This window comes from Thermobia domestica, unplaced genomic scaffold, assembly GCF_964235325.1.
Source record: "Thermobia domestica unplaced genomic scaffold, izTheDome1.hap1.1 HAP1_SCAFFOLD_388, whole genome shotgun sequence".
In the NCBI taxonomy this organism is placed as follows: Eukaryota; Metazoa; Arthropoda; class Insecta; order Zygentoma; family Lepismatidae; genus Thermobia; species Thermobia domestica.
This window is the reverse complement of record NW_027656099.1, coordinates 152,956-165,398: the sequence shown is the minus strand read 5'-3', so window position 1 is coordinate 165,398 and position 12,443 is coordinate 152,956. Positions and strand designations below refer to the sequence as shown.

Here is a 12,443-nt window from a genome sequence, read left to right as displayed (position 1 = left end):
TAAAAAATTTGACGATTGAGGAGCAGCGAGGTGTTATCAGATTTCTGACTGCGGAAGGGGTTAAGCCGGCCGATAATCATCGCCGGATGGTGTTCGTATATTGTGTGTCCGACAAGTCAGTGAGAAAATGGAGTGCCCGTTTACGTTATGACCGGGAGTTTGAGTGATGAACTGAGACCAGGCCAGGCAAACACGGTAATCACGGTCAAATTCATCGACAAGATGAATGATCTGGTGAGAAGTGATCACGGCGTGTCACAATGCGAATAGTGGCTGTGATGATGGGGGCCAGCGTTGGAACAGTGTGGACAATTGTGCACGACAGGTTGGGTTACCGTAAGGCTCTGAAGATACTCAGCGAACCGCAAAAGAAACTGCGTATGGGGCTAACACTGCAACACCTGTTCCGGTATCATGAAGACCCTGCATTCCTGGAGCAGATCGTCACCGGTGACAAGAGCTGGTGCCATAACTTCGAGTCACAGACAAAGCAAGACAGCATGCAATGGAAGCATGCTTCGTCACCTCTCTCTCTCTTAAAAAAAAAAATCAAACCTGTCCCCTCAGCAGGCTTGGCGATGCTCATCGTCTTTTTCGACGTCCGAAATCCGATATTCATTGAATTCCTCAAGCACGGAACAAACGGGAGTACCCCGAGAGAACCCACGGGCACGATTTTATCCACCACAAGCTTACTTGGCCGGGAATCGAACCAGGGACCCCACGCACCAGAGGTAAGCGCTCTACCACTGAACCACCGTGTCCCCTACACTGAAAAAATATACAGTAATGTAATTACACTACTACACGTTCGGAATGCATCAAACAAACTTATGTCGTTAAAGGATACGCACCATTCTTGTATTTACTATATATATATTTACTATATAAATATACTATATATATCTTTATTTTTCGTAATTATAAGTTATTGAAATTTATGTTATTTCTTTCTGTATAATGATTCATATAATCGTATTATACCATGTTCAAATATTATATAACATGTTTCCTTATTTGCCCACAATATTCCCATTCATTTTAGCAACAACTCGAACCAATATCATTATAATCGTAATTACCCAAGGAATTAATTGTATTTGCATTTTGCAGGTCCACAGAAATCATGGCGCCTCCTTGAGATACGGCTTTGGCAGAGATGCATTGCAATCTATTTCAAAGAATATACAACAACTATCAGAACAGAACAGGAACACTATAAAAAATGAAATTCAAAACGAAACAGTACAACATGTCCCAAGTACAAAGCAACAGTCTCCTATCAACCTGCAAGAGGAATTTGAAGAAAATCCATTAAACACGAACCAGAATACTTCACAACAACAGGAAGACGTTTCTGAAACTCTGCACATAGGGGAAAAGCAGAATAAAGAACAAATTGAAAACATACATTATGAGCAAGAAATTACACCTGAAAACGTTCATAGCGAACCACTAGAACAGGAAGACTCATCCCAAGCCGATAATAATACATGGACAGAACAAGAACACTCACCAATTCAAAACAGACCTCAACAACAACATATATCTCCTGAAGATTCTGCAAACAGTCCTCAGGCACAAGAAGATTCACATCAACTAGAAAATACACAAACACAACAAGAAGAACAATCACTAATTCAAAACAGACCTCAGGAACAGCAGGCATCTCCCGAAGATTCTGAAAATAGTCCCCAGGCTCAGGAAGATTCATATGAACCAGAAAATACACAAACACAAGAAGAACAATCCCCAATTCAAAACAGACCCCAGGAACAGCAGGCAGCTTCCGAAGATTCTGAAAACAGTCCCCAGGCACAGGAAGATTCATATGAACCAGAAAATACACAAACACAACAAGAGGAACAATCACCGATTCAAAACAGACCTCAGGAACAGCAGGCAGTTTCCGAAGATTCTGATAACAGTCCCCAGGCACAGGAAGATTCATATGAACCAGAAAATACACAAACACAACAAGAGGAACAATCACCGATTCAAAACAGACCTCAGGAACAGCAGGCAGTTTCCGAAGATTCTGATAACAGTCCCCAGGCACAGGAAGATTCATATGAACCAGAAAATACACAAACACAAGAAGAACAATCCCCAATTCAAAACAGACCCCAGGAACAGCAGGCAGCTTCCGAAGATTCTGATAACAGTCCCCAGGCACAGGAAGATTCATATGAACCAGAAAATACACAAACACAACAAGAGGAACAATCACCGATTCAAAACAGACCTCAGGAACAGCAGGCAGTTTCCGAAGATTCTGATAACAGTCCCCAGGCACAGGAAGATTCATATGAACCAGAAAATACACAAACACAACAAGAGGAACAATCACCGATTCAAAACAGATCTCAGGAACAGCAGGCAGTTTCCGAAGATTCTGATAACAGTCCCCAGGCACAGGAAGATTCATATGAACCAGAAAATACACAAACACAACAAGAGGAACAATCACCGATTCAAAACAGACCTCAGGAACAGCAGGCAGTTTCCGAAGATTCTGATAACAGTCCCCAGGCACAGGAAGATTCATATGAACCAGAAAATACACAAACACAACAAGAGGAACAATCACCGATTCAAAACAGACCTCAGGAACAGCAGGCAGTTTCCGAAGATTCTGATAACAGTCCCCAGGCACAGGAAGATTCATATGAACCAGAAAATACACAAACACAACAAGAGGAACAATCACCGATTCAAAACAGACCTCAGGAACAGCAGGCAGTTTCCGAAGATTCTGATAACAGTCCCCAGGCACAGGAAGATTCATATGAACCAGAAAATACACAAACACAACAAGAGGAACAATCACCGATTCAAAACAGACCTCAGGAACAGCAGGCAGTTTCCGAAGATTCTGATAACAGTCCCCAGGCACAGGAAGATTCATATGAACCAGAAAATACACAAACACAACAAGAGGAACAATCACCGATTCAAAACAGACCTCAGGAACAGCAGGCAGTTTCCGAAGATTCTGATAACAGTCCCCAGGCACAGGAAGATTCATATGAACCAGAAAATTCACAAACACAACAAGAGGAACAATCACCGATTCAAAACAGACCTCAGGAACAACAGACATATCCCGAAGATTCTGAAAACAGTCTCCAGGCACAGGGAGACTCATTAGAATCTGCAAACACCGTAGCAGAACAAGAACAATCACCGGCTCAAAACAGACCTCAAGAACAGGAATCACTAAATGGATGTCACGAATACACACCTCAAGAGCAAATTGACACACCAGACTCTGTAAGTACCCCAACAGAACAGGAAAATCAGCCATCACTTCAGAACAAACCCCAAGAAGAGTCTGACAACAGACCACAGCAAACATTATCTGAACCTCAAGATACAGGGGCGACAGAACAGGAAAACAAGCCGCAATTACAACATAGGCCTCAAGAGGATGGCCCACAAGAAAATGATAACGGCACCCCACAGGCTGGGGAAGAACAATCACAGCCTGTAAACAGCACTCAAGAAACCGTGACATCATCAGAAGAATCTAATAGTGTGGTACCTTTGTATCAGGAAGATTTACCAGAAAACTCTCAGAACATATCAGGACAACAGCAACTTTTAACTACATCTCAAGAAAATGACGAATTACTACCACAACAGACACTATCAGAACAGTATTCTTCACAAGAAGCTCCATCAGAGGAACAGCAGCCACCGCAGAAACAACCACAACAAGCACCATCAGAGGAACAAGAAACACAACAGGCATCGCCACAGGAACGACCACAACAGGCTCCGTCAGAGGAGCAACAACCACAACAGACACCATCTGAAGAACAACCTCCACAACAGGCACCACCAGAAGAACAATCTCCACCAGAGAAACAACCACAACAGGCACCACCAGAAGAGCAACCTCCACCACAGAAACAACCACAACAGACACCACCAGAAGAACAAACTCCACCCCAGAAACAACCACAACAGGCACCACCAGAAGAACAACAACCTCCACCACAGAAACAACCACAACAGGCACCACAAGAAGAACAATCTCCACCAGAGAAACAACCACAACAGGCACCACCAGAAGAACAAGAACCTCCACCACAGAAACAACCACAACAGGCACCACCAGAAGAACAACAACCTCCACCACAGAAACAACCACAACAGGCACCACCAGAAGAACAACCTTCACCACAAAAACAACCACAACAGACACCACCAGAAGAACAACAACCTCCACCACAGAAACAACCACAACAGGCACCACCAGAAGAACAACCTCCACCACAGAAACAGCCACAACAGGCACCACCAGAAGAACAACAACCTCCACCACAGAAACAACCACAACAGGCACCACCAGAAGAACAACCTCCACCACAGAAACAACCACAACAGGCACCACCAGAAGAACAACAATCTCCACCCCAGAAACAACCACAACAGGCACCACCAGAAGAACAAGAACCTCCACCACAGAAACAACCACAACCGGCACCACCAGAAGAACAAGGACCTCCACCACAGAAACAACCACAACAGGCACCACCAGAAGAGCAACAACCTCCACCACAGAAACAACCACAACAGGCACCACCAGAAGAACAACAACCTCCACCACAGAAACAACCACAACAGGCACCGTCAGAGGAACAACCTCCACCACAAAAGAAACCACAAAAGGCTCCGTCGGAGGAACAACGACCACCGCCACAGAAACAACCACAACAGGCTAAACCAGAGGAACAGCCTCCTCCGCAAAGACAGCCTCAACAAGCTCCTCCACAAGAACGGCCTCCGCCACAGAGACAGCCTCGTCCAAGGATATTATTGCTGTAAGAAAATGTGAGTATTCTCAACAGTGTGGTTGATTAATTAATGTGAAGACAGTCCCAGCACAGACACAGAAACTCTTTGTCCGGCATGAAGTGGTTAACTGTAAATCTGATGACATATTTACACTGTTTCGCCTTGTTTATCTTAAGAAAATGACTAATGTGCCTTCAGTTGGAGTTCAGTCATTCTGAAGTTGCTGTAATTCATAATCATAGGTAATAAAAGATTGCACAGCAAGCATTGAGACACTAACAATAAGTTTTGAGGTATAATAGTTAACCTAGAATTTTGTAGTTAGGGGAGTATAATGGAAAATTAGAGAAGGGGTGCAGGGAGTATGCATGTAATGGAAGTTCATAAATATTTTGAAAAATATTAATTGTTCGGCATGGGAGGTTTCCAGTGCCTAGTTTAGAAAGTTTGGAGTTTTGGGAGATGTAAAATAAACGACTGGTAGGCCACAATGTTACCACACATCACTGAGTTTGCACGATTTTGCTGCGTTGTAAATTTGATTATTGGTTGTATGTCATGGAATCAATGTATGGTGAATGAAAGGTAAACGCTAATTTGTATATTTAAGAACCTAATACAATCCTGTTTCACATATACTTTATTCTTCGCCTATCCGTAATGCAAAGTCTACCGCCAATTTAGATCTGTTCAAGAAATATATAACATAATTTATCATCTGACAACTAATGTCTCTTATAATTTTCCCTGTCAACTGTCTCGCACTAATAAGCTCATCCGACAACTGTCTCACTCTAAAACTCATCTCGACAACGACTGTTCCTTCCATATATCTACTTAGACCACTTCGGTCTTCTCTGGAAATACTACAACTCTTCTTCACTTGCAATTTGGTTTGGACTATATCTCTGTCTCCCCTATAACTTTCCTTGCCCTTATGTTCTTTTGTGAATAAAATTAACATGTAGATGTTATGTTTTTGCCATTCCCTTACTCTGAAAGATGATTTTTCACTCTTCATTCACTAGTGCACCACAGATTGTTCTCATTGTAACTATGTTGAGTATACTGTGTTTACATCGATATCTTCATGCTGATGGAAATTATTTCTTCTCAGATTCCCGTGTATTCTTTGAGATTCCTGTTTTCTTTAAATTGATATCCGCCAGAAAAATGTATACAGTACATTGTTTAAGAAAAAAAACTATATATCATATTTATTAATTACATTTAATTATTGTTCAAACATGTATTATAAAACTTCAAGTAAGCATATGTTTACATAAGATGTTCAAACTGTTGGCCATTGGAGGCCAAACACCTAACAGAACGACGAGCAGTCACTGCAGCTACGAGCGGACGAGCGGTCAATGTATCAATGGCACACCCCTCTGAAATCGTTCCATGCGCCTCAAACTTGTCAACAACGCGTTTGATTGTTAGGCAGGTTGTTGCTTTAGTACCAAACTCCCCTCTCCACTGACGCTCCACTGCGATGGCATTCCTGAACCTGATAAAAATACTTCAAAACGTACTTACGCTGCTTGAACGTCAAGCATGCTCCTGCCATTTTCTTATCTCACTAACCGTACTGACAGTACCGACATCTGTTGAGCGAAAAACCGTACTACAACATAATTTTCAAGGATCTTACAAAATAGAGGATCTGCCATTATAAGAAAATCTTAAAGCCATACGTCACAGTTTCACCACTCCTACTCTGCCCACTCCGCCCAATACGATCGCAATGTTTTGAGCCAATAATCATGGCGGAAACGAAAGTAGCCAATCAGACGATGGCAGAAACGAGAGTAGCCAATCAGACGTGCCGAAGCTCGGTTGTTTTTTTGGCTTCATTGATTTAATAGGATGAAGATACATATGGGCAGATCCTCTATTTTATAACATCCTTGATAATTTTAACTAAAAACAATTGACAATTCTGATGTCTGTTGAGCGAAAAACCATATTACAATATACTTAAAATTTCAGAACAATGTCAATGCCAGTATCCTGATACAGGATGACAGTGATTTATCTACACCCCCTAAAATTTTCCGACAACCCACCGGAAATAAATTCCTAACACCCTCCAACTGGGGGAGTGCAATACTAAAAAGATTCATTCCCGTTCTGCCTAAAGATCTCCAGGACTTTGTAGAAAATTTTTTAATGAATACTATGCGAGGGGGAAATATTTAGGGAAATGCAGCACCGAAAAGCTTGACTCCTAGAGTGTTTGTATGCAGATCGGAACTCATGTATAAAATGGCTGTAGTAACGAGGGCGGGAACTAAATCCAAGCGCTCAAAATACAAGGAAAATTCTGACGAGGACAAAATCACAGGAGTATATATTGGATGTACTAATGTACACCCTATATGATTATTTTTTCCCTTCAATTTTTATTACATTCTAAAATGTTATCTGTATTTTTTTCAGCTAAAGTAACTTTTTTTTTAATTTTAAAATGCCGAAAACTCAATAAAACGTAAAAATGTTATAATAAAAGGGCAGATTAGCTTTAATTACTTTCACACATTCTCATATGTAAAGTTCTGGGTATTCCTATTTATTATATCTTTAATAGATTTGAAATACGTTTAGTATATTACAGTAAGACCATTCATTTTAATTATGAAAAGTAACTGTGATACTATTTGATTTTAAAAAGTCGTTCTTGCAAGGGCGGATCCAGAGGGGGGCGATCGGGGCGATCGCCCCCCCCACAAGAGGAAACTTTCTTATTTTATATATAAATAAACCCATCCATAACAAGTTTGGAGCTCTTAAAAGTAGCAGTATTACCGCCGACCGCCCCCCCCCAGAAGTCCGTCCTGGATCCGCCCCTGCGTTCTTGTGTAGTAGCATATAGCAGTCTGTTATTTTGAGTAATGTATACACATTTATTTTCATTCTGAAATATTGATCAAGATTTTTTTTAAGCGAAGATAAAAATGTGAAATATATACTTACTATAACAGTCTTACGTCTTGTATTGGGCTTTCAGCATTAAAAAAAAAAAAAAAAATGTTATTTCCGTAAAATGAAGAATTTCAGACATTTTAGATACATAACAGTTGAAGAAAGAAAAAATAATAATCATTATCCATTATTTTATTAATCTGTCCCTATGATTCTGTCGCTTGAATTTAGTTCGTTTTGTCTGAATTTTCATTCGGGTTTGTCCTCTTGAATTTTGCCCTGCATTCGTAATAATCTGTTTGGTTATTCTAACAGAGGTTGTAAGAAGAATAACTATTTCTTCAAATTTCATCATAAATTTTAGATGTTATTCTTCTTGTTCTCGGAAAAATGTCCAGGATACAGTTGTTTATCAGCAGTGTTATTCACATCTACTTTGGTAAAGATGAATGTGATTTTTGAAAAATACCTGCGGGCATTGGAAAGTTGATTGACTCAGTTGCAAGAAAGCCGTTTGGCATTGTAACTGAAACGAACATAAAATAAACTTAATTCGGTATAATATCAAATTGTTTCACATCAAGATTTTATTTACTTTTTCAGTAGTTCATCTTTAACATGCTAAGAGTTTCAATACGTAAGAGGTGCTATAGTTCATATTCTCAAGACATGTTTGGCCATATATTAAGTAAACAATGCAAGAGGATGCATAAGGCGACTCTTCAGAAAGAATGTTAGTGTTCTACATTACAACTCCTTTTTCGGTATCACTTTATCAGCTGATTTGTCTTATATACATAATTCTATACTATATGCAATAGTATCATATCGTCGCATAAAAACCAGAGGAAAGTAACTCCAAAAATGTGGTTTTGGTTTTCTTCATGTTTGAACATAATTTTGAAAGTCCCACTTGGTGTAAATGGAACGGAACGCCATCTGTTTTCCTTGTCGATCATCTGTTGTAATGTAGCTCAATTATCATCTTAATAAAAAATACACTGCTCCACAAAACTTAAGCAACCCGAGAGAACGTGGTATAAGTGACGTGTGGGGCCTATTCAACACTGGTTAGTGGCATGCACATACACAGAGACACACAAGCAAGGCAAGCACCCACTCTATATCATAATCAGCACCGTTGCAAGCGCGGTGAACAAATTATGCCATGAGGCGTACACCACAGCCTAGTAGTGTCCCAGGCTCCAAGCATTGAGTTAGTGGTTCTTGTGTGGGGTACACACCTTGCAATGGCTGGTAGACGACATTTGAGTGACTTTGACCGCGGGCGCATAATAGGACGGTTGGAATTGGGCCGATCGCAAGTGGAAGTGGCGCAGGAATTCAACGTGAACAAAAGTGTTGTGTCGAGGCTGTGGAGTCGCTTCCAAAATATAGGTGAAGTCAGTAGACGTCATGGAGGAGGCCGTCCGAAGAAGACGTCGGCCGTCGAGGACCGATTTCTGAGAATTTCTGCCAAACGTAACCGTCAAGCGTCATGCTTTCGACTGGTCAATGAGTTGTTTCAGGCTACAGGACAACGCCTGAGTCGTGAAACTGTTCGTCGGCGGCTCAATAGAGCAGGACTGTATGCAAGAAGACATGTTCTGTGTGTGCCATTGAAACTGGAGCACAAACATGCGCGTTACACATGGTGTCAGGAACATGTTGTATAGGGGGAACACCAGCGGGCGCGTGTCATGTTCTCCGATGAGTCGAGATTCAGCCTGTCGTCTGATTCTGGTCGGATTTAGTGTGGAGAGAGCCAGGAACACGCCATCATCCAAACTTCATTGCTGAACGGCCGTCCTATGGCGGTGGTTTCATTATGGCGTAGGGTGGAATTATGCTGGATGGGAAAACGGACCTCCATATTGTGCAACATGGCATTTCGATAACACAACGGTACCGGGATGAAATTCTCAATACACACGTGCGCAATTTCCGCGGAGCATTTGGCCCAGACTTCCTGTTCATGGATGACAATGCCCGCCCACGCCGTGCACATCTTGTGTCCGAGTATCTGGAGAGCGAAGGCATTACGCATATTGCATGGCTTGCATATTCGCCGGACTTGAATCCCATCGAGCATGTGTGGGATGCTCTTGGGCGGCGAATAGCGCAGCGCAGTCCACCAGCAAGCACTCTCCCTGACCTGCAAACAGCTCTCCTCGAGGAGTGGCGCCATCTGCCGCAAGACTTGATCAACACTCTGATTTGCAGAATGGAGACCAGATGTTGTGCCTGTATAGCTGTTCGTGGTGGTCACACGCCATATTCACTGCCTATGCCCTCACACAATCCAGCTTCACCTGTTGAGGTATCGTTGTGCTGAACTTTTTGGTCAATCTGTACATCCTAACTGTATTGTTCGTCTTCACTTGTGTTGCATTGTGCATCTGGACCGTCTGTTTGTTCATTATACTTGGTGCAGTGATCGTGTCGTTTTATTTTCTGCCACTTTCTTCGAGTTGCTTAAGTTTTGTGGAGCAGTGTACATCTTTCTAAGAAAATAATAATTTTGTCCTCTCGCCTGTAAACCTATGAAAATGGAGTTACGTTCCTCTGGTTTTCATGCAACGATATGTACTTCTATTTTCATATTTATATTGTCAATGTAAATAGCAGCAATACAAAATATCAATATCAATATTGAAATACTTGCATGTTTTTGTAGTTTCAATCAAATCAAAAGGACACATAATCGGGGATAAGGGCCGTTTTATGCATCCTTTTGCATTGTTTGCTTAATATATGGCCAAACATGTCTTAAGGATGTGAACTGTGGCACTTTTTAATTACTGCGAGCAGTGGCGGTTTTAGCGGGTAGGACGGGTAGGAAGGGGAGCTACCCAAAAATTTTGAAAAAATATATAAATACTATAAGATACAATAAAGAGTAAATATATTTCCACTTTTTATATTAATTGTAAAGAATTGTTTAATAAACAGCATCAACCACTACAGTAAAAGTAATTTCCTACTGTCATTAATCAATCAAATGTGCTTATGTATCCATACGCGAGGGAGCGGGTCTACCCAAAATTAAAATCCTAAAGCCGCCCCTGACTGCGAGCCTTAGCATGTTGGAGGTGAACTACTGGAAAACTGTATAAATTTTTCCGGCCTACCTGCTAAAACCGCTAAACATGTGAAATGACTTGATACCAGACCAAAGTAAGTTTGTTTTCTCTTCGTTTCAGCTACAATGTCAAACGGCTTTCTTGCAACTGAGTCACTCAATTTTCCATTTCTGTCCAGGTATCTCTCTCTCTCTCTCTCTTTTTTAAATCGCATTCATTTTTACTGAAATAGATGTGAATAACACTGTTAATAACAGAATTATATCTAGTCATTTTTCGAGAAGAACAAGTAGAATAACATATAAAATTTATAATAGAACTTAAAGAAATAGTTATTCTTCTTGCAGAATCTGTTACAATTACTGAAGAAAAAATTCTCTTGAAGAAATCCCTCCCTGGACAGAATTCCTCGTCTCGAAAGATTAGGCAGAACGGGAATTCCCGTTCTGCCTAAAGATAATATCATTTAAAATATTTTCTACAAAGTGCTGGAGAGCCTTAAGGCAGAACGGAAAGACACCATTAAAAATTTTGCTATTTTGGTTTTTAAAAGATTTTGAATTCTTGTTTTTAAGTGCCAATAGAATAAAATAACTTACTTTCGACAAGATAAATTTTCAAGCAAAGCACGCAACGCAAGATTGAATGGAAATCAACCTTTACACGGCTGTGATCGTCACAACAACGTTTTATCAATCGATTGGCAACGATTTCATCTTGACGTCACACCAAGCATGAGAAAGTCGACGCTAATTGGTTCTGACTCAGGAAGGAAATCCAATGCAATCGTTCATTGCATCAACGAATTTTAAATTTTGCATCAAAACCCTCATTAAAAAGACGATAATAGTGTACGGCCTTAATGCGAAATTGCATCCCCCCAGATTTTTTGAACACCCCCTAAGTTCAAAATTCTGGACAAATCACTGCAGGATGACAAAATAATGTATACATTTTTCTGGCGGACTCTGTATATAAATAATCGCTTTGGTAATCAACTATGTGATGAAATAATACCTTTGATTGTAAAATATCCCTATGTGTTGATTTTTAAATAATTCTTGTAATCTTTTTTGAGATAATTTACAATTGAACACAATGTTGTTCTTGTTCTCAAATATTTTCAGTCTATGTTCTTCCCTCAGAGTAAGCGACCATGTTTCGCAACCATACAGAACAACAGGCATGATTACCGTTTTAAATATTTTAAGCTTCAAATTCCTCGACAGAATTCGCGACAACAAGAGATTTTGAACTGAACAATAACATAATTCCCTGCTTTTAGTCGACATTTAATTTCTTCGTGAATATGGTTTTCGTCTGTTAATATTTGAAAGTATCCACTTTATCAAAAGAATTATTCGATATTTTAACGCATCCATAATTTGTCGTATTACGATCCCGACGCACTTCCATGTATTTAGTTTTCTCTGCATTTACTTCTAAACCCATGCCCCTGCAAGCGTTTAATAAGACCTCTGCATTTCTATCTATTGTTTTCCTATCATTTCCTATTAAATTTACATCATTAGTATATGCCATAACCTGGTCAATACCATTCAACCCTAGGTCCTGGTTGCTATCTTTGACTTGCCTTATAGCGTATTCCAGAACAAAGTTGAATAATAATGG

General features: G+C 40.4%; 1 protein-coding gene across 1 annotated transcript; it reads left to right on the top strand.

The window, feature by feature from the left end:
- Positions 1-1,113: 1,113 nt before the first annotated feature.
- Positions 1,114-5,428, top strand: LOC145676818 (uncharacterized; the record flags this gene model as incomplete). Its single annotated transcript, XM_081747597.1, has 1 exon — positions 1,114-5,428. A coding segment is annotated over one exon (3,720 nt), but the record flags the coding sequence as incomplete, so codon positions are not given.
- Positions 5,429-12,443: the final 7,015 nt, after the last annotated feature.